The sequence below is a fragment of the Capsella rubella genome, unplaced genomic scaffold (assembly GCF_000375325.1).
Source record: "Capsella rubella cultivar Monte Gargano unplaced genomic scaffold, Caprub1_0 scaffold_6, whole genome shotgun sequence".
Taxonomy (NCBI): domain Eukaryota; kingdom Viridiplantae; phylum Streptophyta; class Magnoliopsida; order Brassicales; family Brassicaceae; genus Capsella; species Capsella rubella.
In genome coordinates this window covers 1825465-1849383 of record NW_006238918.1, presented here as the reverse complement: position 1 = coordinate 1849383, position 23919 = coordinate 1825465, and the positions used below count along the sequence as shown (strand labels likewise).

Sequence of the window (23919 nt, the reverse complement as noted above, 5' to 3'; positions counted from 1 at the left end):
GTTTTTGGTCAGATTTATATCCATCCGACGACCATACAAAATTTAACTTTGTATTTCAAAAACCTGAACATAGACAATCTCATTCTGGAAAGAATAATAAAATATACCTTACTTGGCCAATTGACTAAGAGTCCAAGTGTAGTGTATTCTCCAAAATCCAAATGTTTTAGCTAAGAAATAAAAGTTGGGATGGGCTTACCTTTTTGGTTTTAATACAGTCCAACGGCCACATTGGAGAGAGAGACGATCGGACTAGTTTAGTAATCCTACGGTGCCAGCGCATTCCAACTTCGTAGACTAACATATCCACCGTTAAATCTAAAACCTAATCATCCAACGGCTATTAATGAAAGATCCCAAAAATATGACCGTTGGAAGTGATTGAACCGTTGGCTCCTCCTCCTTCTCTTCATAAGAAGCGTTCTCTTGCTGCGTTCTTCGTCATAATCTCAGATACTCTTTACGAAAGAGAGAAACGAAGAACGAGAACAAGAAGAGTAAGATTCAGTAGGAGAGCGATCATGGCGACGAGAGCTGCAAACGTACCTGAACAAGTCAGAGGTTTGTTTTCCCCGTCGTTTTTATTGATTTGATTTCTCCGTTCTGAATTCTATTGATTTTTTATGGGTTATCGTTGATCTGGATTCTGTGGATCGCTTTGGTTGTTTCTGGGTGGTGTTTTGATTTGAAATTTTTGCTTTTTGTACATTCGTCGATCTAAAATCTGGGTTTTGTACTTTAGTTTGATTCGTTTTGTTTGTGTACCCAAATCGTTTGACCTAACTTGGTCCCAAATCTGGGTTATGCTTATGATAAGTCTTCGACGATGCAGATCTGATTTGAATAAAGTTTCTCGTAATTGTCTCTATCTGGGACTGATTTTGTTAATCTTTAGAACTGAATTTGTGAAGCGTGTCGATGGGATTGTGTATGGCATGAAATAAAGACGAGATCTTGATTGGGGTTCTTTTGAATTTTGTGAAACAGGTGCTCCTCTCGTTGACGGTTTGAAGATTCAGAACAAAAACGGCGCTGCGAAGAATCGGCGTGCTCTTGGTGACATCGGAAATCTTGTATCTGTTCCCGGAGTTCAAGGTGGAAAGGCTCAACCTCCGATTAACCGACCCATTACTCGAAGTTTCCGTGCTCAGCTATTAGCCAATGCCCAACTCGAAAGAAAGCCAATTAATGGAGACAACAAGGTTCCAGCGCTTGGCCCGAAGAGACAACCTCTTGCTGCAAGAAACCCAGATGCGCCAAGGGCGGTCCAGAAGAAGAACTTAGTGGTCAAGCAACAGACCAAACCTGCTGAAGTGATCGAGACAAAGAAGGAGGCAACTAGAAAGGAAGCAGCAGTGTCACCGAAGAACAAGAAAGTGACGTACTCGTCTGTTCTTAGTGCTCGGAGCAAAGCTGCGTGTGGCATAGTCAACAAACCAAAGATTCTTGACATTGATGAATCTGACAAGGATAACCATCTGGCTGCAGTGGAGTATGTTGATGATATGTACTCGTTCTATAAAGAAGTCGAGAAGGAGAGCCAGCCTAAGATGTACATGCACATTCAAACTGAGATGAACGAGAAGATGAGAGCGATCTTGATTGATTGGTTACTAGAAGTTCACATCAAGTTTGAGCTTAACCTTGAAACCCTCTACCTCACTGTCAACCTCATTGATCGATTCCTCTCTGTCAAAGCTGTCCCCAAAAGAGAGTTACAGCTTGTAGGTATCAGTGCCTTGCTTATCGCTTCCAAATATGAAGAAATCTGGCCACCTCAGGTACATATATTTTATAACAACTTGACTGTTGTTTTGTATTTGTCATACTTGCTTTGAAGCTTTGAGCTGATGATGTGATGTGTGGCTTTGTGTAGGTTAACGATCTGGTGTATGTCACGGACAATGCTTACAGTAGCAAACAGATCCTAGTGATGGAGAAGACTATACTTGGAAACCTTGAATGGTATTTGACAGTCCCGACTCAATACGTTTTCCTTGTCCGCTTCATCAAAGCTTCGATGTCTGATCCAGAAGTGAGTCTAATTTCGATTGAAGTTCAGATTTCTGTCATTTGGAAAGAGACTAACTTTGGTTTTGCTGTTGTATCATGTAGATGGAGAATATGGTACACTTTCTCGCTGAGCTGGGAATGATGCATTACGACACCTTGATGTTCTGCCCCTCCATGCTTGCTGCTTCAGCTGTTTACACAGCAAGATGCTCACTGAACAAGTCCCCTGCTTGGACTGAGACATTGCAGTTCCACACCGGCTACACAGAATCTGAGATCATGTAAGCAGAGAAAATACTTCAAAATATCATCATCATCTGTTTTGATTATCTTTGTCTCTTGATTGTAGAATCTCATATTAATGGGTGTTTGTGCTTGTGCTTATAGGGACTGCTCAAAGCTTCTAGCTTTTCTACACTCGAGATGCGGTGAGAGCAGGCTGCGTGCAGTGTACAAGAAGTACTCCAAGGCTGAGAATGGAGGTGTTGCTATGGTTTCAGCAGCCAAGTCTCTCTTGAGCGCTACTGATATGAAGAAGCCTGTTTCTTCCTAGTGATTTTAGATGGGAAGAATATTGTTTTCTTTCGTCAGATCTCTCTCTGATTCAAAATCTCTGGTTTCGACTTTGTTGAAATATACTCTTGTTATGATTGTGAGTTCAAAACGTATTAATGAATTCTTTTTTCAGTGTTTTCATCAAACTAGTTTTTACTTTTTATCAGTAGATAATAATGTTTGACTGTCTGCTGCATCATGGCGAGTGTTAATAATGCGTCCCAACTACAGAGACAACTTTGTAATTGAACATGAGAAAAATATGTTATTAAAATTTTGTCTTATTTTAAATTAAAAAAAAAAAACAGAGATGTGGACATTTTAATGATAATATCACTACAAATTAAAACTTATATATCCATTTGATAATTTATTTCATAATGCTACTACATTTGATCGCATCTAATTTTTTTTGTCAACACTCTTAATGATGATCATATCTAAAGAGATGGATTATCTTCTAATTTCATCAAATGTAAATTTGTAAATTATGACAAAATCTGATTTTGTGGAGTAGTAAAATTGGGTTTAAAGTTTAAAAGTCTGATCACCTCTCTATTTTGAAAGCTTTCTTAATTCTTACTTTGTTGTACACAACGCAAACTCGTGAATAATTTACTAAACTGCCACTAGAGGTGAAATTTTGACTAAATTGGGTTTTTCGATCTCACGTCACGGAGTTGTCGTTGTCCCATGGAGAGCACGGAGCAGCCGAGGAGCATCTCAGGGTCGATGCAGAGCCCTAGATCGCCGTCTTCGCAGCCGTATTTGTCTGTCTCCGTCACAGATCCTGTCAAATTAGGCAATGGCGTACAAGCTTACATCTCTTACCGAGTTATCACCAAGGTGTAGATCCTCTTCTTCAACCATGATTCAGCCTAGGGTTTCTATCTGGAAATTTTGGGTCACTGATTTGTTGTGTTTCGAAGCTATCTAATTATATGTTGAGCAGCTAAAATTCGGGTGTGTTTTGTGAATTTGATTCTCTACGGATTAATTTCTGACAGTTAGATTGTTTTTTCCCGGCAGACCAACTTGCCGGAGTATCAAGGACCCGAGAAGATTGTTATCAGACGATACAGTGATTTCGTCTGGTTACGGGATCGGCTTTTTGAGAAATACAAGGGCATTTTCATTCCTCCTCTCCCTGAGAAGAGTGCTGTAGGTAAATTTGTTCGCCCGTTCTAGCTTATTAATTTCAATCTTTTCCATTGCTCTCTGTTTAGTTGAACACATAATCTAATTTGAGTCCGAGATACAAATCTTGCATCTATGTTTGCAAAGTTATATCACTCAATCCAGCTATCCTTATTTGATTTAGTTAGATTTGTTGTCAGCTAGTCAGAGGTTTCTGATTATCTGATTTTGTATTCAGCATCTCTTCTGTTGCTCCCTGTCTAGTTCACCACATTATCTGATTGGGTCAAAAACTATATGTACATTCATCTCTTTTTGCAAAGTTGATCTCTGTCAATCCACCTATCCTTGTTTGATATAGTTAGAATAGTTGTCAGTTAGTGGCTTCTGATTACCTCTTAAGAAATATCTTGTGCACTTGGAATTAGCATCCTCTTACAATTGTAATCTAACGGAGAGGAGTATATTTGGAATCATGTTTATTAATACTCTTTTTGGCAGAAAAATTCCGCTTTAGTGCCGAATTTATTGAAATGAGGCGAGCAGCATTGGATATATTTGTTAATCGAATAGCGTTACACCCTGAACTTCGGCAGAGTGAGGATCTTAGGACCTTTTTACAAGCAGATGAAGAGGTAGGATATCTAGACTTTACATTTCTGGTGATTTATTTTGGCGTTTTTACTTTCCTCCACATCATCTTCACTTAAAAAAGGCTCATTATTTGCCTCACCAAGGACTGCACTTTCCATTTTAGAAGGTTCTTTTCTTTGTTTGACAGTTTACTTTTCTGGTCAGACAATGGACAGATTCAGGTTTCAGGAAACTGGTATATTCAAGAAGCCTGCAGATTTTATGCAAATGTTTAGGGTAAGCATGCATTTCCTTCACCATGTGAGAATTGTTTTCAACATTATACAAGATCCGGTATTGGATACATGTTGGTATGCTTATATGATTTTTTAGCTTATGGAGACAATGATGGAATTATTCTCTGACAGTGTTTAATAGTTATACTACTTAACAAGGTGAAACTTGGCATTTCTTTCCTATGTAATTCTTCACATTGTTGTAACTATAGAGTTGAAAGCTCCCATTACATATTGGTTGCGTGGCTCTACCATGGTTAGAAATCTGTTAACAAAATCAAGACTTCTTAAATGTGAAATTTATTATTGATTTCCTTCTCTTAATTAACTTTGCGGTGCGCCATCATCTTACTGCTATATCTGCACTATTCACAGGATGTCCAGTCGAAAGTTAGTGATGCTGTCCTTGGAAAGGAAAAACCTGTTGAAGAAACTACTGCTGCATACGAGAAGCTTAAACATTATATTTTTGAGCTTGAGAACCACTTGGCTGAGGCGCAGAAGCATGCATATCGCCTTGTCAAGAGGCATAGAGGTAATACCAATATATCACAAGTCAGAATTTGTTCTATATAATTTCTGCTATGTTTTTTCTTTCCCAGTCACATGGATGGATCTTCAATTTTGATGCTATATCAACCTGATGGCAGAGTTGGGTCAATCACTGTTGGATTTTGGCAAGGCTGTAAAACTTCTTGGGGCTTGTGAGGGTGAACCTACAGGAAAAGCATTTTCAGATCTTGGAACTAAATCTGAACTGTTATCTATTAAGCTCCAGAAAGAGGTACTAAGTTTGTAAGACTAGACTATATGCTAGGCATAAGCATCTTCGTTCTTCTTACGCCATTATAGTCGGAAATGTGTATATATCTTGGCCTTATTTATCATATTTCCTAGATTCTTTTATCAACATACCCTCCACTATTTGTAGGCTCAACAAGTTCTGATGAACTTCGAGGAACCCTTGAAGGACTATGTTCGTTATGTGCAATCAATTAAGGTGAGTTCTCTAGCCTATGCCTTTGGGATTAATTTCTCTTATCTGGTTTCGTTTTGCTGATATTTTACTCTGCCTCTTGTATTTTTCTTTTCGTTTTGTGTTTATCCAGGCAACAATAGCAGAGCGAGGCACTGCTTTCAAGCAGCATTGTGAATTGGCAGAAACTACAAAGTTAAAAGAGATTAATCTGTATGATGGCATCTCTCTCTCTCTCTCTCTCTCTCTCTCTCTCTCTCTCTCTCTCTCTCTCTCTCTCTCTCTCTCTCTCTCTCTCTCTCTCTCTCTCTCTCTCTCTCTCTCTCTCTCTCTCTCTTCTCCCTTATTTTCCTCTATGTCAATTATCGTCTTAGAACATTATTTAAATTCTCGAACTGTTATGTAGTGACAAACTCATGCTCACACGGTCAGACAAAGTAGGAGAGGCTGAGATCGAGTACAGAGAGGTAACAACAACTCAAATCTTTCCTTGAAAACTTTGTAGTAATGCTTTTTGTTGCTTGAACTTGTGGTGTTTACCCTAACAAACGCAGATAAAAGCAGAAAGCGAGGAAGCTACGAGAAAATTTGAGAGGATAGTGAACAGAATGGAGGATGAGATAGTGAGGTTTCAAGAGCAGAAGACGGAAGAGATGGGAGTTGCATTCCATCAGTTTGCGAAAGGACAGGCTCGCTTAGCAAACAGTATTGCTGATGCTTGGAGATCCCTTCTTCCCAAACTTGAAGCTTCTTCTGCTGTCTAAATCTAAAATTATCTGTGTGTGTCTTCATGAGAGGTTTGTGTCTAGAGGCAGTTTGGTTTTTTCCAGCTGAAAATTCTGGTGTTTTTGTCTACTTAAACTTCAGTTAACTTTGCTTGTTTCCACTTGTAAAGAATGCACGACTCCTAAACGTTGATATAACTTTAAATTTTAGATTACAACTCTCACTGAACTACATGATATATTGAATCTGTATATAGGTTTCGTAGATAGCAATATACTCTTCAACTTGAAGGACCTTGTTACAGTCACACTTTACTCGTGAATAGCCTTTATTAGCCTAAAATGGTAACCTTCTCAATCATTCGAAAGTTTTTCTTCAAAGCCGAAAAAGAAAGTTGCATAACTTAAAATTATCCGAATACGATTGCCAGCAAAAAGGTTGGCGAGAAGAAGATGACGTGCTTCTCTTCAGCAACTCCTCATCGCCATCATCTTCTTCTTCCTCCCTCAACTTCCAAATCCCCACTCCGATTTCCTTCATCTCATCTCAAACCTATCCCCAATCTTCTCTTCCATGGCTCATCTCGCTCTCTCCTCTCCTGTTCAGACGGCAGCAACAACGGACCTCCTCCCTCCGGCGACGCCGTTCCTAAGCAAGTTCCTCTGCTTCTTCTTCTTTTTTTGTTCTTCACCTGGATTTGTTCAATTCGGTATCTATTGTATTTGAATTCGAGGTTTCGCCAGCTAGTATTCGGATTAGGGGTGGTGATACTGGAAGTAAGAAATGGTATCAGAAAGTGGGAAGCCTTGTAGTTATTTTGCGATTCTAATTGTTAATGAGTTTTATTCTTCGTTTGGTGGATGTTGCAGTAACTTCTGTATCATTGAAGGATCAGAGACAGTCCAAGATTTCGTGCAGATGCAGCTTCAGGAAATCCAAGATAACATAAGGAGTAGACGCAATAAGATCTTTCTCCTCATGGAAGAAGTGAGGAGGTTAAGAGTGCAGCAACGGCTAAAGAGTGTTCAATCCATTAATGAGTATAGTGAGCTTGAGGTTACCGAGATGCCCGAGATCCCATCTTCCATTCCCTTTCTCCCCAATGTGGTCAGTTACAATTTTGAGATGTTCTCTTGTTTCACATGTGATATTTCCTACTTTTGTAACTCTTTACTCTGCTCTTGTCTTTTGAAATAGACACCAAAGACTTTGAAGCAACTCTACTTGACCAGCGTCGCATTGATATCAGGAATAATCTTCTTTGGTGGTCTGATTGCACCTAATGTAAGCACGAGAAACTACTTCCTTATGTTCTCTTATAACAGATATCAAACTCTAGTTTTTTGTTACTGCTCTTCCTTTGTTTGCGAAATCTTGTTTACTGTCATCTCAGTTTACCACTGCTCTTGGACCCCTACTAATCTTACGACAATACACAATATTGTGAGCTCTTTATAATAGATGCAACTGGTTTCCTGGCTATCTTTCAGAATCCATGCAGTTAATGGTGATGCAACTATTAGCACATCAACGAGAAAAATACTATCTTAGTTGTTGATAGCAATAAATTCTTTTGGAGATTAGTAAATTTCTATATGTGTGATATACAGCTGTATGGTTTTCTATCGAATTTTGTCACTGTAACTTTACCTGAATAACAATAGCTGTACTTAGTTTTTTCTTATTCTTGAATGGCAAATTGATGATTTTACATGGCAGCTGGAACTAAAGGTAGGACTTGGAGGAACCTCTTATGAAGATTTTATAAGGAGCTTGCATCTACCCTTGCAATTAAGGTATTACTAGTTTAGTTGCTTCAGGGTCAGTATGATTAAGATTATTATCAAACTAGTCAACTTTACTTGTCCTGATCTGAAACAGCTATATAAAATGATTGTTTTTTTTCGTTCTGTAATGTAGCCAGGTAGATCCTATTGTGGCATCTTTTTCTGGCGGGGCCGTGGGAGTCATTTCAACCTTGATGCTAATCGAAGTTAACAATGTTAAACAACAAGAGAAGAAGAGGTGCAAGTACTGCCTTGGGACTGGTAATTTTACGATATACATCATGAAAGTTCTTGATTTTGTCTTTAAACCACTTAGTCAAATGAGTTAGAGAATGCTCACTATTCATTACAACAACTCTTGAAATCGGTATGTGTTTTTTTGAAAATAGGATACCTGCCATGTGCTCGATGTTCAGCTAGTGGTGTGTGCTTAAGCATTGATCCCATAACTAAACCTAGAGCTTCAAACCGGCTTCTGCAAGTCGCGACAACAAAAAGGTGTCTAAATTGTTCCGGCGCAGGAAAGGTAAGATACTAAGATGTTTGAACAATGTTTCCATACAATCCCATGTAACATTATTTTCCTTGTAATGCTGAGATGTGTATTTGTATATGAATCAGGTGATGTGTCCTACATGTCTTTGCACCGGGATGGTTACAGCAAGCGAGCATGACCCACGCTTTGACCCTTTCGATTAGAAAAAAATGACCTCTCCTTTGCAATTTAGGGTGTTTTTCAATGTACATTTGTCCTGGAAAAGGCTAACGCCAAGACTCTGAACTGAGGAGAGCCAAACCTCTGTCATATAAATGTTTTACACATAATAAAAGAAAATTAGAATATATAACTTTGAGCTGTTAGACTAAATTTCGGAAAGTATGGTTTTGTCGAGTTCTTCCCCACCGATGATCTTAATCTCTAGTGTAGATAGCCATCAACTCCGGCGTAGGCTGATTGTAATCATGCTTCCTCAAAACTCAGCGGTTGGAGAGATGATTTCACTTGCAAAGCAATTGTTACGAGATGAGAGCTTGTCCATGCTGTATTGTATTCCATGCCATTTGCAGAGGGAAGAGCTTACCTAGCTAGTCCACAATTTCAACAAAAATGTTTCCATCTATTTTCTTTGAATAATTTTTTTTTTTTGGTTCAACTATATGATGAGTAGATTTAAACGACAGCATTACGATAGAAAATTTATTCACACTTTATCCTACGTTAAACATCATCATTGTTTTCCTACTTTATCCTACGTTAAACCTCATCATCATTGTTTTCCTAAAGTACTTAAAGTGTTATGTAGACTATCGTACAACAAGACAGTTTGGCCGAGTGGTCTAAGGCGCCAGATTTAGGCTCTGGTCCGAAAGGGCGTGGGTTCAAATCCCACAGCTGTCAAGTCTTTTACAGTTTTTCATATATTTTTTTAAGAGTTTATACGTTAATTACTATAATCTTACCGCATTAAAACCCTAATTTACTACAAACAATCTCTGCTTTCGATTTCTCTGTGTCAGCTCTCAGTGAAGAAGAAGAAACCTGAGCTCTACCGTCTCCTCTTCGTCACTTGTCATTCGTCCTGCTGTACATCATGGTAATCTCCACTCCATATTCCATAACCAATTGTGTTTCTTCCTTTTATGATTTCTATTTCCAATTTGGGGATTTAAAAGATTGCCTTACGATTTGCTTAATCTGTGTTTTAGATACAATTCATTGGTTTTGCTAGTAGATACGTAACTAGTGCATGTTTGTCTCTCTGTTTATAGTCGTCGAGGAAGGAGACCAGAGAACCCATGGAAGATAATGTCACACCAACTGTTCGTGAGGGACAGCATCTTTTTGGAGTTGTTTCATATCAGTGACGAAATTCATCGTAAGTTTCTCATCATATCTTTTGGGAGCTCCATATATTGTACATGTGTTCAATTACATTTAACTTGATCTTTTTTTTTCTTTCCTAATGCTTGCAACGTCTGACTGATCTCTCTGGAAGAGAAACTCTCCTTCGTTTTACTCAATTCTCTACTACACCTAAAAGTGGATTTTGATCTCACTAGATTGACTTGTTACTGTAAGTTAAGTTGTGATCTTTGTAGCTTAAATCCTTATAATATTGTCATTGTGAAATTACAGGTGAAATGAAAGTAAAGGCTGAGCGTGATGCTCCTGCATCTATACTTGCAGCTCTACACGTGGCTCAAAGATGCAAGGTTTTATATCATAGTTTTTATTATATTTTTGGCTTTTCAATCCTCTGGTTTGATGATTGCAGTTTACCCTGTATCAGGAGCATGGCATCACAGCCATTCGCTTCAAGCTCCGTGCCAGTGGAGGAAACAAGACCAAGAAGACTACAAGTCCTTCTGTTAAGTCAGTCATCCGAAATCTTGCTCGTTCAGGCTTGAAAATTGGTCGCATAGGTAACTTGTATTTCTGAGATACAATTGAAAACATATAGATTCCATCTTCTTCCCTCTGGAACTGCCAAAAGTTTTGATCTCTTGACCATTGAAAAACTTTTCCAATGTATTGTAGAGGATGTGACTCCAATTCCGACTGATAGCACCTGTAGAAAAAGTGGTACCAAGGGAAAGGCGTCTGTAAAAATTTCCTCCTACATTCAACAAATCTTGTTTTAAAAAAAAAATGTATCCATAATTAGGTTCGAAATAAAATCTGATTTCCGTTAGCTACACATCCGGGTGTTTGGTCTAGTGGTATGATTCTCGCTTCGGGTGCGAGAGGTCCCGAGTTCGATTCTCGGAACACCCCATATTCATATTCATATTCTATTTTTCGCACTTATAGATCGATTTCAATATTTCAAGATCCTGTGAAAGTTTGTATTTACTGATGGAGTTTACGAGTTGACATTAAATATTTTTTGTGACAAATAGAATCGATGTTCGAGAATTTGATTCTTCTTTTCCGAGTAGAAAGTTGAAACATAATCGAAGACCCTAAAACAGGGTTAAAACCAAAAAATTTTCTTCCAGATTTGTTTATCATCACAATCAAATACAAAGAATATGTGACCTAATAATTGCTTCCCAACAATTGCGAAAAGTAAACACTTGATTTTAATGCCTTACATCAACTTTGTTATGGAGCTGACAATGATTTTTGGTACGAGACAAAATAACTCCCAACGTTGAATAAGCCACAATTGCGAGGAACCACCAAATATAATAAGCTAAGTAATCGTTTCTTCTTCATTTTACCCCTTTCTTCTGAGATAAGAATCAAACTGTACAGTACCACAATCTATCGACTACTTTTTTCCCCATTTGCAAAACCTGACGACATTTTTTTTTTTTTTTTTTCTCAATTAAGTGGGAACTTCTAGTTCACTGTGTCATGTGGGTCTTTCTGATGAGACCCTAATGTAGTAGACTGTGGCTTATGTAGGCGATTTAACGCGGAACTCGTGTCTGAAAAGGGTCAAGTTCTGAGTGAACTTGTCTCTGTTCTTCGAATCTAATCCCCTCGAAATGTCTGTCATAAGACTGTCAAAGCAGGTAGAGAGTCGCTGGTGTTGATCCACGGGCTGCACAAGTGAAATACGTCTCAATGCCTCAATGGTATACACAAAATGCAAACACTAAGGGATAAAAATAGCAAAAAATCTTAGAATTCTGGATCATCACCTGTGATGAGAGGATCTTAGCTTTCAGATCAGAGAAAATCTGGTGAAAGCAATTGGAATAAGTTAGATTAATAAACAATCAAGCTTATTAGCCTGAACAGAAAACTGCGAAAGTGCGATAAATATAATTATACATACCTGCTCACTTATAAGAATCAAGCTTAACATTGGTCTGCTGAGACTCCATTGATTGCCACAATCCTCAAATAGAACTATTTCAAACAGAGTCTTCAATATCTGCAAGTAAGAGCAATTTAGTTCGAAGGTATTAGCTTATCATTGTGGTTTTGCATCTACCAAAGAATGATTGAGGAGTGTAATGAGTACCTCAGGAAACAAACTAGGGCAGTCTGCAATGTGCTGTGCAAAACAAATAGCAGCCGGAGAAGTAGGTGCCTCACCCATTGTGATGTTATTGAAATAATATGAAGCAAGATTGTCGACAGCTATTGCACACTGAAACAATAATAGATATTGCTTCAGAAAGTTGCAGTCTAAGGAATATATTTTGCAGGTTAATACTTTATTTTCTAGATAGATAGGTCTTAACATTTTTGAGGCAATTCTCACCTGTGATGAAATGCTTGTGTCCAATCCCTTGAGTCCGGATTCAAGGGAACCTACGAGATGCATAAAGGTGGCAGTATCCAGTTTCAATATGAAGGTGATATGATTGCCACACAAAACCTCGACAAAACCAAAGTATGCCTTTGTAAGCTGCAGGATCAAAAGAAGAAAAATAAAGATTTAAGATTTCATACCAAGAAAAAAAGAATTCATAGTACCCATCAGTCAATTGAGGCAATGAAATCAATTTGAAAAATCAAAGATGCAGTACTACACATACCTTGCGATATGCTAATATATCTGCCAAGGGTATTGCTAGGGTCATCTTCAACGCGATATCAAGTGCATCCGAAAGAGCCCGATCGCCATAGAGTTCAAACACACCAAAGTTGCAATAATTTCCCGAGAGCGCTGCCCATTAGATGATGATTTTAGTACCATAACATAATAACATAATAATAAACTAAACAACCAATGATTAACTCTCATGTTCTACAATGTCCAAATTCTGTTCTAACCTTTTGACAGAATTGACAGTGAAACCCAGATCCCCTTGTATTTGAAGGCATATATATCCGCAACATTTGGAAGGGCTAAAATTCTTGAACCATAAGCCACAATCAATTTACTGACTTCCCGGAAAAGCAGTATGCCATTTGGAGAAGAAGAGTCAAAGGTAAGGCGCTGGGTTTTGTTATGGACAAACTCAGCCATGAACTTCAACAACGGGGTTGTAACCTACATCAACGAGCCAAGAAGAGAAGATGAGATAAAGAAGGCACCACTATTCTAACAGTCGATGATAATCAGGTTATTACTAGGTCAGTGATCTTTCGTACAAGTGAATGGAGTAGAATGCATCACAAAATACCTCTGGTGTGTCGAACCAATGTGAGATCCCTCTCAAAAGAAGTGGCATATGTGCAGGATACAGCCAGTCAAACAAAAGACCATAACTTCTCCGGCTGAAATCAAAAGAGAAAGCTTGAATAAATAATAAGATTGTAACTCGTCTACAGATGTCTAAGCAACTAGATGAAGTCAAAACCTGCTAGTAGCCATTGCAATTCCTCTTAAATCTCTCATCAATCCGATCACAGCAAACTTCACAGCATCAGTGCGAAACATTGAATCTGGTGTTGATTCCAGAGTGCGGAAAACCTAAAATAAATGAATGAAAACTTAATTTACTGGCTTAACCAAAATTCTGTTGGAAATTGAAGCGTGGACTATTTATAAAAATTGTAGATCGTAATACACCATCAATATTAGGGTATGGAACTACGTAAACAACACGACCACTATGTGACTATGCATAAAAATATTGTAACATGGATATAGAAAAATCCCTGTTGACAGGATGTCAAATTATGCCTAGAACTGTTCATAGAGTAATGACTCTGCAATATCATTGCAAATTTAACCATGTACATGTCATTTGTATGTTTCACTTGGGTTAATGCGTAATAAATAACACAAACATAGTTCGTCTCATCTTCTGAACAAAACATGCAAGCCCATCATCATAACAGAGAACAGAGAACAGTGAACAGTACGCAGTTCAGATACAGACAGAAACGCTTTTCTAAATGAAAGCTGCAAAAATAAGATGCTGAAAAGAAATAAGTATAACCTGCAGAAGAGTTTCCATAGAGGTCTTGAACTTTATTGAGCTATCCTCCATGAAAATCAACCAGCCAATAGTGTAGTAAAATGTTGTTCTGCTGCGAGAGCATCTATACTCTTCTAAGAATGGGAACTGCTCTCTCTGGAATTAAAAAAATTTACATACTAAGATTATTGCTAGTGATAAACTCCAATGCACAATGATGTCCACAAAAGAGAATACTTGGAGATGACTAACAGTGTGATTAGAAATAATAAAGGTCACGGTGTCCAGCTTCAAAAGCAGCTTCCCGGTCATGTATCTGCACGAGAACACAATACAAAAAGAAAAGAAAAAAAAGAATATATAAATATAGAAGACACAGATGAGAACTAATAAAACATACTTAATCAGGTTATAACAGTGTTACCCAGATGCTAACTCCAGAAACAAACTTAGTGTGTGACCAATGACTTCTTCACTCTGTAGAAACAAAAGATAGATTGTTTGGACAATAGGTGACTTTGATGCTTAGAGCGGCATGTTAGAAAAAGTAAAGAACACAAGATTACCACTGTATAACATTTCAAGTTAGTAGCAATCTTGCCAACAATAACATTCAACAGAACTAGATGATCGTGCAGTCCAAGGAGTTCTTTCAATCTGGCATACAACTGCTGCAATAGAAATGGTAGTATCAGAAACATACATAGATCAGATAAAAATATACAAGGAAAAAAGAAAAAGGAATCAAGTTTGCATTTACTTTTGATGAATGCATGGCCTGATCACCAACGTAAGACTTTCGGAAATTCTGGAAGAAGGTAAGAATGGCTCGATCAAGTCTTTGTTTACTTATTTCACCATATCTCTGTAAAAACAAGAAGTTATTTGATTAATTTACAGATGAGGTAAAGGTAGTGAACTCATCTGGGAGAAACTACAACACAACATGTCGGCCTAAGGATTGTTGAAACGTTACCACAATATCCTATGCAGTTCACACAAAATATTATATTCAAAACAATGAATGAAATCACTCTATGTTAATAAGTGGCTATATAGGTTACGCCCACTTAGCTAAATATTCCAGCTGTATTGATGGTTTATTTTCAGAACGACATAAAAATTAAATAGTAACATACATCAAGCGGAAGAACAACCTTCGATAATTTCCATCTTCATGATTAATAACATTTTTCACTCATTAATGGAAAATACTTTATGTGATTTAATTTAATTGCTTGCATTTTAAAGATGTAACACCTGTCTATGCAGTCCACTGTCCATAACATTTACTAGCCGCAAAACACGAGCGGAGAGTTCTGCATCAAGCACCTCTTGCGTCTCCACACTGCAGAATATGTTTAATTTCCATTCCGATGTTAATATATTGTTTTGTTCTTCAAAGAGACCTAAATGCAAAGAAACCCTGAATTATGATAGCAACTTACCTACAACCGCTGCACTGCTTTATTTTAACAATAGCGGCCACAATATGAACAACCCATGACAATTTTGCTTCAATAAATGCTAGCTCTGAATTGTCAGCATACTGAAGTTGCCCCCTTTCCTGTTATACAGTCACAGTCACTCAGCTCAAGATTAACAAGACACATTAAAGAATCAACAGTCACTCAGCTCAAGATTAACAAGACACATTAAAGAATCAACAGAACAACAAACACAAAATAACAGTTAGCTTTACCGTATATGATTGCAGAAGAGGCTCCATTGTGTTTATTATATACGTACCAGTTCTTTCATACTGCATAATAAGAATCTCAGATAAATTTCAATTGTATAAAGATACAACATAATCAAACGGAACATGTGAGCAAAACTAGGGTACTGCAAGACGCACATACGAAAAAGACTAACCTGAAATCTGCATAGGTAAGGAAAGCAATCCAGCTCATCCTGCAGGACTTCAACTTTATCTAAAGGATGATCAGTCGGATCATCGAGGACACTAGCCTGGAAGGAGGATTTCAAATACAAACAAATCAAAGAAAAACTACAAATTACTACTCCAATTCCTCCAGAATATGTGGTGTCAAATACCTGCACAGAGTTGAATCTGGAGATGATAAAACCCTCTGTTATTTTCGGTACAAATTCATCAAGTAGACTTGGTGAATCACCTTTCAAGTATGGGACAGATGCTACTAATCTGGACCACATTCCAAGAAGGTAATACACGCTGCTACTGGCCCACTGTGAAAAAAAAATGTCAAGGATTGTGCAAACTAAATACAATCTCAGCCAACATAAACTTGCGAAAATAACCTGCCATGACTGGAGAGATTTAAGCGTAAACTCCGCCACCAACTGTATCCACTCACCATAACCATCCATCTTCACAAGCTCTGAAAGCTGCAGATTAATTCATATATGCTATTAAATGATGTCTGAATATATCAGCCATATAAACCAATAAACCTTGTCCAAATGATATCCCCCCAAATAATTACTATGACTCAGCACAACAAAACAAGTACATGCTGACATAACGAATTGTATTATACCAGTACTAAGGATCATCCAGAGAAAAACCACAGCAATAAAAAGCACCGAAAAGTACAAACCAAGTGCTTTAATCAAAATACCAATTAGCCAAGAGAGATAAGTATGCTTCCTTGGCAGTTAAAGAGACAGACACTTAAGCTTAAACTGTTTCTGAGCTAGCATTGATGTCTGAAGTACATATCCTCACTAATTACAAATAGTTAAGACTGTCTAACTGTCCCATACAGAAAAAAAGGAACATGGCATCTTAACATAAATTTCAAGCTAACGAACACTCAAAATTCTACAATCAGTAAGGTTAAAACTAGAAAGGAGCCTAATCAAGACATTTACCTGATAATTCAACCTAAAACGCCCCAGTAGACGGCAGAACACGTGGTAATTATCATGATCAGCAAGACCTGATCCAATAAAAGCAATTGGTATTGACAAACCGGGATCAGCGAGATATTTTAGCTTAAAAAAAGATCAATGAGATGTAAAGTTTATAAAACACAGGATTAACACATACTGTACATAACATAAAAACAGACTGCATAAGTGAGAGGCTGGAATTTCAGTCATGAAGAGTTAAAAACTGTATATGAAAAAAGTTTCATACAATGCAGCACCTTAAGCGCAAATATTTATAGTCAGACATAGGAAAGTCCCGCTTTAGAATACATCAACATACCTTTTCCAGTTTGAAGAATCTCTCTGGTTCCCGTCATCAAATGAGCTAGAAACTTAGAGCGTGTAGCATCATTTGTGAACAGAGATCGCCTCACAGAAGCCAATCGCACCAAGCACTCAAGTGCCTAGAAGTTAAAACAGAAGATATTAATAAATAAATTAAATGTAAGTTATCCTATTGAGCCTAAAGTGTACATGAAATCAATCACATCCTCAAAGACATTACTGTAATTGAAACATTTCTCCTAACAATGAGAGTGAGCAAAAATTAACATAAAAAAAATATACAATATGGACATACACATACCTCTTTCGAAAGGGGTGACTCTGTACTACCATAATAATCGAAAAATATCTGCAGCGTGGAAGAATCCTCCAATACTGACCTCCAGGAAGTTGGAATCTAAAAATTATCAGTAAGAATAGAAGTTATAACACCCTGGAAAAACGAGTACAGAAGAAATACATAGGTACTAAGCATTGAAAAAGAGGTTGAAGATAGAAAATTATCAATGCTCTACCTGAACTGTACCAAACTCCTCTGTGCTTTCATCAATTGAAGTTCCAACGAAGTCAAATGATACACACCTCAGTGCAAGAGAAAGTGCCAATTCTTGTAAACGACCAGCAGCTGGTTAAAAGAAAATTATGACTCATTACTAACAAAAATTTCCATGTCTATGCCTAGACTAAAAGATAGACATCGACAAAGATAGCAAATACTTAGCGATTATATAACATTCCAATAGCATACAAATTTTAAGCTGGTGTTTACAAATTTCCATACTTGAAGTGAAGGAATAAGGAAAGCTGGCAAAATTTACTCATCTTACCATCACTTTTCAGATAGCCTAATGACGTCAAAGCTATTCGAAATAGTTGAAATAAGGATTGATCCCTAAAGTTGCAGGCAACCCTCCGGTGATGTGTTGAAGGCAGTCCTGGGTTAGGCTAAGAATTAAGAATAAAATAGATGAAGAAATGTCAACAAGAATTTCAAACAAAAGAAAATGGACGAATAGATACCCTCGAAAAAATATTTTGGGTGACACGGTATCTATTCAAAAACATGCACACTGTGAACATATATAATTTTTCAACCAGTCTAAAAAAACAGCCATCTTAAACCTTTAAATGATTTTAGTGAAAAAATAATGGAATGGAAGAAACAGACAATTATTTATATACAGCACAAACCTCTTATTTGTATCTTAAAAAGTCTTTAAAAAACTAAAAAAAAAAAATAAGATGAGGCAACTCAAAGATGATAAAAGAAACCATGACTCTAAAGCAATGAGCTATCCAGGCGACGAAACGCAAACTTGAAATTGAGTTATTCCAGCATATGTCAAGGCATTTATATGACATGGAAATTCAACCACAATACATCACTAACCTGATTCATCTCTTGCACAAGTTGATCTAAAATTCTTAACCCAATAGCATAGTGATCCGAAGAACCCTATTCAAAAAAGTAGAAGTAAGCAAAGTAATCAACAAGCTCTTGTTAAAAATATCTGAAACTTCGACAGATGTATCATCATCATGTATACTGAGATAAAATGTCCACAAAGCACAAGAGACCATGGAAACACAGTCACTATATTCCCCAAGAAGATGCACCACCTGTTCCAAGAAGTTTGTAGATTCCTTGACCACATCCCTGAATCTATCATCATCTAACCATCCAAACTTTGTGAGCCGGCAAAGCAATTGAATGAGCGAAGCAATTACAAATGATTGCATCTTCGGTCCTCTTGTAGCCAGATAGTTCACAATATATGCCCCTAAAGAAAATGGTACACCAAAAATAAGTAAGATAATAAAGGCCAGAATGAGATATTTCTAGTTATTTTGTTAGGAGGGTATAAGAAGTTTACTGATGTCAAGACGAAGACTCAGCGGAAGGGTATGATCAGTCACTTGCTTTAACAAACTCGAGCTAGCAAGCATGAGGGAATAAGGTTTTGATGAATTGTCGAGAATGTATTGACATTGCGATATATAATCCGTATTCACGGAAAAGCATCTCAGACTATTTTCAGCGTGAGCCCTCTCAGCTGAATCCTGTGAGTTATATAATCTCTCGCACATTGCCTCAAGTTGCGCCAAGCTCTCCATTGGTAACAAAGCAGAATCTGACCAAAAAGGTAGAAAACCATAGATACCACTTGTGTTTTAAGAAATATTTTGACAAGATTTCAGTTTTATTACAAAGTATTCTGATTTTAGAACTGAAAAAGTGGCAACAAAAGAAGGGAATGAATCATTACAATAACATTTTCCCAGAAAGCCTTCAACATTTTTCAATCAAAATTTCTAGAACTGGATTGAAACTTTAACATCACAACAAGTCAAACAAGTATCAAGAGAAGAAAATGATACATTTCAAGAAGCGCAACAATGAAATGAAACACCAAGATCATGACAGAGATGGAACAACATTAACAATGAAAAAAGATCTGTATAAGTTAACAATGGCCACCATAACTGAGCTACCTGTAAATATCATTTAAATCTCATACAACAAAGAGTGCAAGGGAGAGAGTACACAAGTAGTAATAGAAAAATACGTAATAGCCTAATGGCAGAGGTAAGTTCCTAACTCTGCATGATGGAAAATGTATTCAAGCTGTGTTTCACCTACTCCAGCTCAGTACTCGGGTTGATTTCTGTTTAAAAGGCCAAAAATCAAACTTCAGTTGCCAAACCACCCATGTAAATACTCATACTAGTCATACAAAACGCCAGACTTGCTTAAGGATAAGACACAAGCCACATACTATCAAATGCTGCTATAAGCTTGGTAAGACAGACAATATAAGCTAACTCCAGAAGAAATGAATACGAAACAAAACACTTGGGAATTATTAAGCGCAGACTTTACAGTAACATATCTCTACAGCTAAATCCTATCTGATTTTATGAAAGCGCACGGAAAATGTGCTAATGCAACAACAAAACGAAGCACTAGAACAATATCTTTGGTACACTAAATCATCTCAAGGGATTCAATACTGTGCAAGGACAAACATATCCATTCGAACACGCGCACACACACAAAAAAACCGGCAACAGTACGGAGAAATGTGAGTACACAGAAAACCTAGATTTCGTGTTTCAATCACATCCTAATCATTTCGCGAAAACAAACAAGAAGAAGATTTATTTATTGATCTTCAACAACTTCACGAATCACAAGATTGAGAGCAAAAAAAACATCGAGCAAAAGAAGAACCTGGAAAACAAAAAACAACGATGTGAGAAACTAAACTTTGGCTTACCAGAGATTGAGCTGGTAGCTACTCAGATTTGTTGTTCAGTGAATTTTTTTCCGGCGAGCTAAAAATCTCGATCAAACCCAAGCGTCGATGGTTACAACGAAGAAGGCGAAGAAACGTGCAGTCTGATCAGGCGAAGACAGCGTTTTGACGCCGAAGAAAGCATTTGCCGATTATATAAACTTCTTTTTTTGGTTTAGATGCTCGCTCCCTCACCTCTGGCTCAAGATGTTTCTATATGGGCCTAATCCGACTAGTTAATGGGCCTAGGCCTGGGCCCATATTTAAACCGAGCTTAAAAGGAAATAAGGGCTGGGTTGCATTGAGAAGTATAAAATCGAATAAGCGTGTGTAGACTTCCCCCACTTTTAAAGCAAACTTCTTTGTGGTTTTTCTTTCTCCTCTTCTTCCTCTTCATTGAGCTGCCGCCGCCGTTTCCTCCTGAACTTATTGAACTCTTCTCGCTTTCGTCGTTTCTTTACGACTGCGAGAACTTCGGAGGAGAAACTTACGGCAGGCTAATCTAGGCGACGGCGAGTTCAATATCTGGTAAGAAAACTTGGTTGTTTGTTTATTCTATTCGAGTAGGTTCGATTTGAGTTTTTGAGATCGCTTAAAAAATATCTTACTCTGTTTGTGTCTCTGCTTGCAGAGGTAAACCTAAAAGACAAAATCTAAGGGGTTTTTTTTCCTTTGTTTGCTGTTTGTGTTGATGATGTTAAGTAGGAATACTATAACTAGGGTTTAGGAGCTATTTCGTGGTTATAGATTGTTTGTTGACTCGCTTCTGTTTCAACCTCCGTTGACAAGTTCCAGAGGATGTTGTGATAAGTACATACAGCTTGTGGATTATTTTGATTTATGGACACTGTTCTCTTGGTTTTACTTGCTTGGCTATGTTTTGCATCGTGCGACTCTGTGACCCTTAATCCTTAGTCTAATCAAGGACAGCTCGTTTTGTAAAACTGCTTAAGTTGATAAACCTTGGATCTCCTTCCAAGTGGATCTAAATTAGAAAAAGTTTCTATCTTCATATAGAAGTTTATTTTTATCTTTTGTATCTACGTTCCAGTAAAAGATTTAATTGATTTGGATGTTTAGCCTTGTCTATGTCTGCGTCTGAATAATTGTACTTGTGTATACTGCTGACTAAGAAGTTTGTTGCATTACTTTGATTCTTTGTGACAGGACTAACCATTGGTGATCACTTTTGAAGTAAGGTGGATTCGAAGTTCTGACGCATATTCATCATGCAGAGTTGGGGAATTAACTCTGCTATTAAGCTGCTTACATACTCAAATGAGCTTTCGGGTGGACAAGCTCTCTATGCTTCTTCCAATTGTCATCCTGTGAAGGCTTTAAACCGTGAACCTGCTGGTCATGCCTTCCATGCTGCTGCTCTCAAATTGCGTGGATGTGCAAAGGAAGCCACAGGCAAGAATGAAGATACTGATAAGAAAGTCCCAAAGGAGAAGGATAATGAATTTATTCCTTCCTATGACTCGCATAACAACAAAGGAAAGAAGAAGTCGGGGAAGCAACAACATGATCACTATGCTTTGTTGGGTTTGGGCAATCTAAGATATCTTGCAACAGAGGATCAGATTAGAAAAAGCTATCGTGAAGCTGCACTGAAGCATCACCCTGATAAACTTGCTACTCTACTTCTTGCCGAGGAGACAGAAGAAGCAAAACAAGCCAAAAAAGATGAGATTGAATCTCACTTCAAGTTGATTCAAGAAGCATATGAGATTTTGATGGACCCATTAAAAAGAAGAATATTTGACTCTACAGATGAGTTTGATGACGAAGTCCCAACTGATTGTGCTCCGCAAGACTTCTTCAAGGTTTTTGGTCCAGCTTTTAAGAGAAATGCAAGGTGGTCGAGTGCTTCACATGTACCAGATTTGGGAGATGAAAATACACCACTTAAAGAGGTTGATAGGTTCTACAGTTACTGGTACGGTTTTAAAAGCTGGAGAGAGTTTCCTGAAGAAGAGGAGCATGATATTGAGCAAGCAGAATCCCGTGAAGAAAAGAGGTGGATGGAGAGAGAGAATGCAAAAAAATCTAATAAGGCTAGAAAGGAGGAACATGCTCGGATTAGGATTCTTGTTGACAATGCACACAAAAAAGACATAAGGATATTGAAGAGAAAGGAGGAAGAGAAGGCCATGAAGCTGCAGATGAAGGAAGCAAAAGTTATGGCCAAAAAGAAGCTGGAAGAAGAGGCTGCTGCAGCTATTGAAGAAGAGAAAAGGCGAAAAGAAGAAGAAGCAAAACGTGCAGCAGAGGCTGCTCAGCTGCACAAGAGAGCCAAGGAAAAAAATAAGAAGCTTCTGCAGAAAGAACGAAGTCGGCTCAGAGCTCTCTCCGCGCCGGTTCTGTCCCAGAAACTGCTTGGTATCTCTGTTGATCATGTAGAAGATCTATGCATGTCACTTAACACTGAGCAGTTGCGAAAGCTGTGTGACAAGATGAAAAACAAGGAAGGACTGGCTTTGGCAAAAGTGCTCAAGAATGGGAACAGCATTGATGATGATGAAACAGAGAGTAAAGAAGAAGAAGTTCAAGTAGCTGTTAAGCAGAATGGTCATATAGAAGCCAAAGTAGAAACCAATGGTCATGTAGAAGCCAGAGTAGAAACAAATGGTCATGTAGAAGCCAGAGTAGATACTGCTACTCATCAGAAGAAAGAGAAATCATGGAGCAAGGAAGAGATTGACATGCTGAGAAAAGGAATAACCAAGTTCCCAAAAGGTACGTCTCAAAGATGGGAAGTCATATCAGAGTACATAGGTACTGGAAGATCCGTGGACGAAATTCTCAAGGCAACTAAAACAGTACTTCTCCATAAACCTGACTCGGCTAAAGCATTTGATTCTTTTTTGGAGAAGAGGAAACCCGCTGCTTCAATTGCCTCTCCTCTCTCTACACGAGAGGAACTCGGAGAACCTATTATTGTGACCAAACCTCATGCAGAAGACAACTCAACCAAAACAGAGACCACAGAAAAGAATGGTAAGGGTGAAGAGAACAATTCCGAACAAGATGCTGCTGCTGTTTCAGACCCAGAAGGTTGGTCTGCTGTGCAAGAAAGAGCTCTGATTCAGGCTTTCAAGACATTTCCAAAGGAGACAAACCAAAGATGGGAGAGAATAGCAACAGCTGTTCCAGGGAAAACGATGAACCAATGCAAGAAGAAGTTTGCTGAGCTTAAGGACATCATCAGAACCAAGAAACCCACAGCCTAACTTATCCGAACCCCTCAAGCTGCATGCTCTGAGATTTTGTTTTGACAGGGAAGAGCGCAGACTCAATTTTTGTTACAATTCATATTTCATATACATCATCATGCTACTATTATTCTACATAGAGGCTTTGACAACCGAATCTATTCGTATTTATCTATTTTGTTCTAATTTTATATATGCCGTCTCCGTCTTTGATCTAATTTGTCATTGTACAACATCAATCTTGTTTTCTTTGTTTTAGGAGAGTCCTTGATAAACCAAATCGAAATAGTAATCCGAAGAGAAACTTTTTTTTTC

At 37.9% G+C, this 23919-nt stretch overlaps 5 protein-coding genes, 2 non-coding genes and 1 pseudogene across 12 annotated transcripts; 7 read left to right on the top strand and 1 right to left on the bottom strand.

The window, feature by feature from the left end:
* The first annotated feature begins 454 nt into the window (after nt 1-454).
* Nucleotides 455-2714, top strand: LOC17881779 (cyclin-B1-2). Its single transcript, XM_006287583.2, has 5 exons — nt 455-561; nt 988-1781; nt 1877-2035; nt 2116-2294; nt 2401-2714. Exons 1-5 carry the CDS (start codon nt 522-524, stop codon nt 2564-2566), a joined length of 1338 nt encoding a protein of 445 aa, XP_006287645.2. The 5' UTR covers nt 455-521; the 3' UTR covers nt 2567-2714.
* Nucleotides 2715-3168: 454 nt separating this feature from the next.
* LOC17881408 (sorting nexin 1) lies at nt 3169-6507 on the top strand. Of its 2 annotated transcripts, none has more exons than XM_023780562.1 (10): nt 3169-3414; nt 3598-3733; nt 4207-4340; nt 4504-4575; nt 4950-5109; nt 5225-5358; nt 5506-5574; nt 5684-5763; nt 5957-6017; nt 6115-6245. In XM_023780562.1, the coding sequence occupies exons 1-10, from the start codon at nt 3262-3264 to the stop codon at nt 6148-6150; spliced, it is 1035 nt and encodes a 344-aa protein (XP_023636330.1). In that variant the 5' UTR covers nt 3169-3261; the 3' UTR covers nt 6151-6245. The 2 variants fall into 2 exon arrangements, with proteins under 2 accessions (XP_023636330.1, XP_006286510.1); XM_006286448.2 differs by having other exon boundaries at nt 3176-3414; nt 6105-6507.
* Nucleotides 6508-6686: 179 nt separating this feature from the next.
* On the top strand, nt 6687-8911 carry LOC17882038 (protein ORANGE-LIKE, chloroplastic). Of its 2 annotated transcripts, none has more exons than XM_006288197.2 (7): nt 6687-6928; nt 7146-7383; nt 7474-7560; nt 7996-8072; nt 8197-8324; nt 8453-8589; nt 8685-8911. In XM_006288197.2, the coding sequence occupies exons 1-7, from the start codon at nt 6729-6731 to the stop codon at nt 8760-8762; spliced, it is 945 nt and encodes a 314-aa protein (XP_006288259.1). In that variant the 5' UTR covers nt 6687-6728; the 3' UTR covers nt 8763-8911. The 2 variants fall into 2 exon arrangements, with proteins under 2 accessions (XP_006288259.1, XP_023636332.1); XM_023780564.1 differs by lacking the exon at nt 6687-6928 and adding an exon at nt 6945-7052.
* Nucleotides 8912-9382: 471 nt separating this feature from the next.
* TRNAL-UAG lies at nt 9383-9462 on the top strand. Its single transcript has one exon. It is a non-coding gene; the product is annotated as a tRNA-Leu (tRNA).
* Nucleotides 9463-9655: 193 nt separating this feature from the next.
* LOC17881149 lies at nt 9656-10706 on the top strand (annotated as a pseudogene).
* Nucleotides 10707-10767: 61 nt separating this feature from the next.
* TRNAP-CGG lies at nt 10768-10839 on the top strand. Its single transcript has one exon. It is a non-coding gene; the product is annotated as a tRNA-Pro (tRNA).
* A 176-nt stretch (nt 10840-11015) lies between these two features.
* Nucleotides 11016-20521, bottom strand: LOC17883847 (exportin-7). Of its 4 annotated transcripts, none has more exons than XM_006286891.2 (30): nt 20372-20521; nt 19694-19759; nt 18968-19225; nt 18714-18874; nt 18484-18549; nt 17921-18038; nt 17609-17718; nt 17395-17490; nt 17089-17212; nt 16749-16816; nt 16176-16262; nt 15951-16103; nt 15768-15863; nt 15595-15654; nt 15341-15459; nt 15153-15240; nt 14653-14757; nt 14459-14560; nt 14317-14369; nt 14145-14208; nt 13914-14048; nt 13329-13441; nt 13152-13245; nt 12799-13018; nt 12561-12691; nt 12284-12430; nt 12041-12169; nt 11852-11950; nt 11715-11753; nt 11016-11614 (listed from the first exon to the last, which is right to left on the bottom strand). In XM_006286891.2, the coding sequence occupies exons 2-30, from the start codon at nt 19698-19700 to the stop codon at nt 11468-11470; spliced, it is 3189 nt and encodes a 1062-aa protein (XP_006286953.1). In that variant the 5' UTR covers nt 19701-19759; nt 20372-20521; the 3' UTR covers nt 11016-11467. The 4 variants fall into 4 exon arrangements, with proteins under 4 accessions (XP_006286953.1, XP_023636313.1, XP_006286954.1 ...); XM_023780545.1 differs by having other exon boundaries at nt 14459-14563; nt 19661-19759; nt 20372-20520; XM_006286892.2 differs by having other exon boundaries at nt 14459-14563; nt 20372-20520.
* Nucleotides 20522-20741: 220 nt separating this feature from the next.
* LOC17882748 (dnaJ homolog subfamily C member 2) lies at nt 20742-23822 on the top strand. Its single transcript, XM_006287161.2, has 2 exons — nt 20742-20917; nt 21557-23822. Exon 2 carries the CDS (start codon nt 21619-21621, stop codon nt 23620-23622), a length of 2004 nt encoding a protein of 667 aa, XP_006287223.1. The 5' UTR covers nt 20742-20917; nt 21557-21618; the 3' UTR covers nt 23623-23822.
* The last annotated feature ends 97 nt before the right edge of the window (nt 23823-23919 follow it).

Coding starts and splice junctions, on each gene's coding strand:
- LOC17882748 (XM_006287161.2), top strand. CDS start 21,619: ATGCAGAGTTGGGGAATTAACTCTGCTATTAAGCTGCTTACATACTCA.
- LOC17881408 (XM_006286448.2), top strand. CDS start 3,262: ATGGAGAGCACGGAGCAGCCGAGGAGCATCTCAGGGTCGATGCAGAGC. Junction 3,415..3,597: donor CTTACCGAGTTATCACCAAG/GTGTAGATCCTC, acceptor TTTTCCCGGCAG/ACCAACTTGCCGGAGTATCA. Junction 5,359..5,505: donor CTATTAAGCTCCAGAAAGAG/GTACTAAGTTTG, acceptor CACTATTTGTAG/GCTCAACAAGTTCTGATGAA.
- LOC17883847 (XM_006286892.2), bottom strand. Junction 13,442..13,913: donor CTATGGAAACTCTTCTGCAG/GTTATACTTATT, acceptor CATTTATTTTAG/GTTTTCCGCACTCTGGAATC. Junction 11,754..11,851: donor TGATTCTTATAAGTGAGCAG/GTATGTATAATT, acceptor TGCTTTCACCAG/ATTTTCTCTGATCTGAAAGC.
- LOC17882038 (XM_006288197.2), top strand. CDS start 6,729: ATGACGTGCTTCTCTTCAGCAACTCCTCATCGCCATCATCTTCTTCTT. Junction 6,929..7,145: donor TCCGGCGACGCCGTTCCTAA/GCAAGTTCCTCT, acceptor TGGATGTTGCAG/TAACTTCTGTATCATTGAAG. Junction 7,561..7,995: donor GTGGTCTGATTGCACCTAAT/GTAAGCACGAGA, acceptor TTTACATGGCAG/CTGGAACTAAAGGTAGGACT.
- LOC17881779 (XM_006287583.2), top strand. CDS start 522: ATGGCGACGAGAGCTGCAAACGTACCTGAACAAGTCAGAG. Junction 562..987: donor CGTACCTGAACAAGTCAGAG/GTTTGTTTTCCC, acceptor TTTGTGAAACAG/GTGCTCCTCTCGTTGACGGT. Junction 2,295..2,400: donor TACACAGAATCTGAGATCAT/GTAAGCAGAGAA, acceptor TTGTGCTTATAG/GGACTGCTCAAAGCTTCTAG.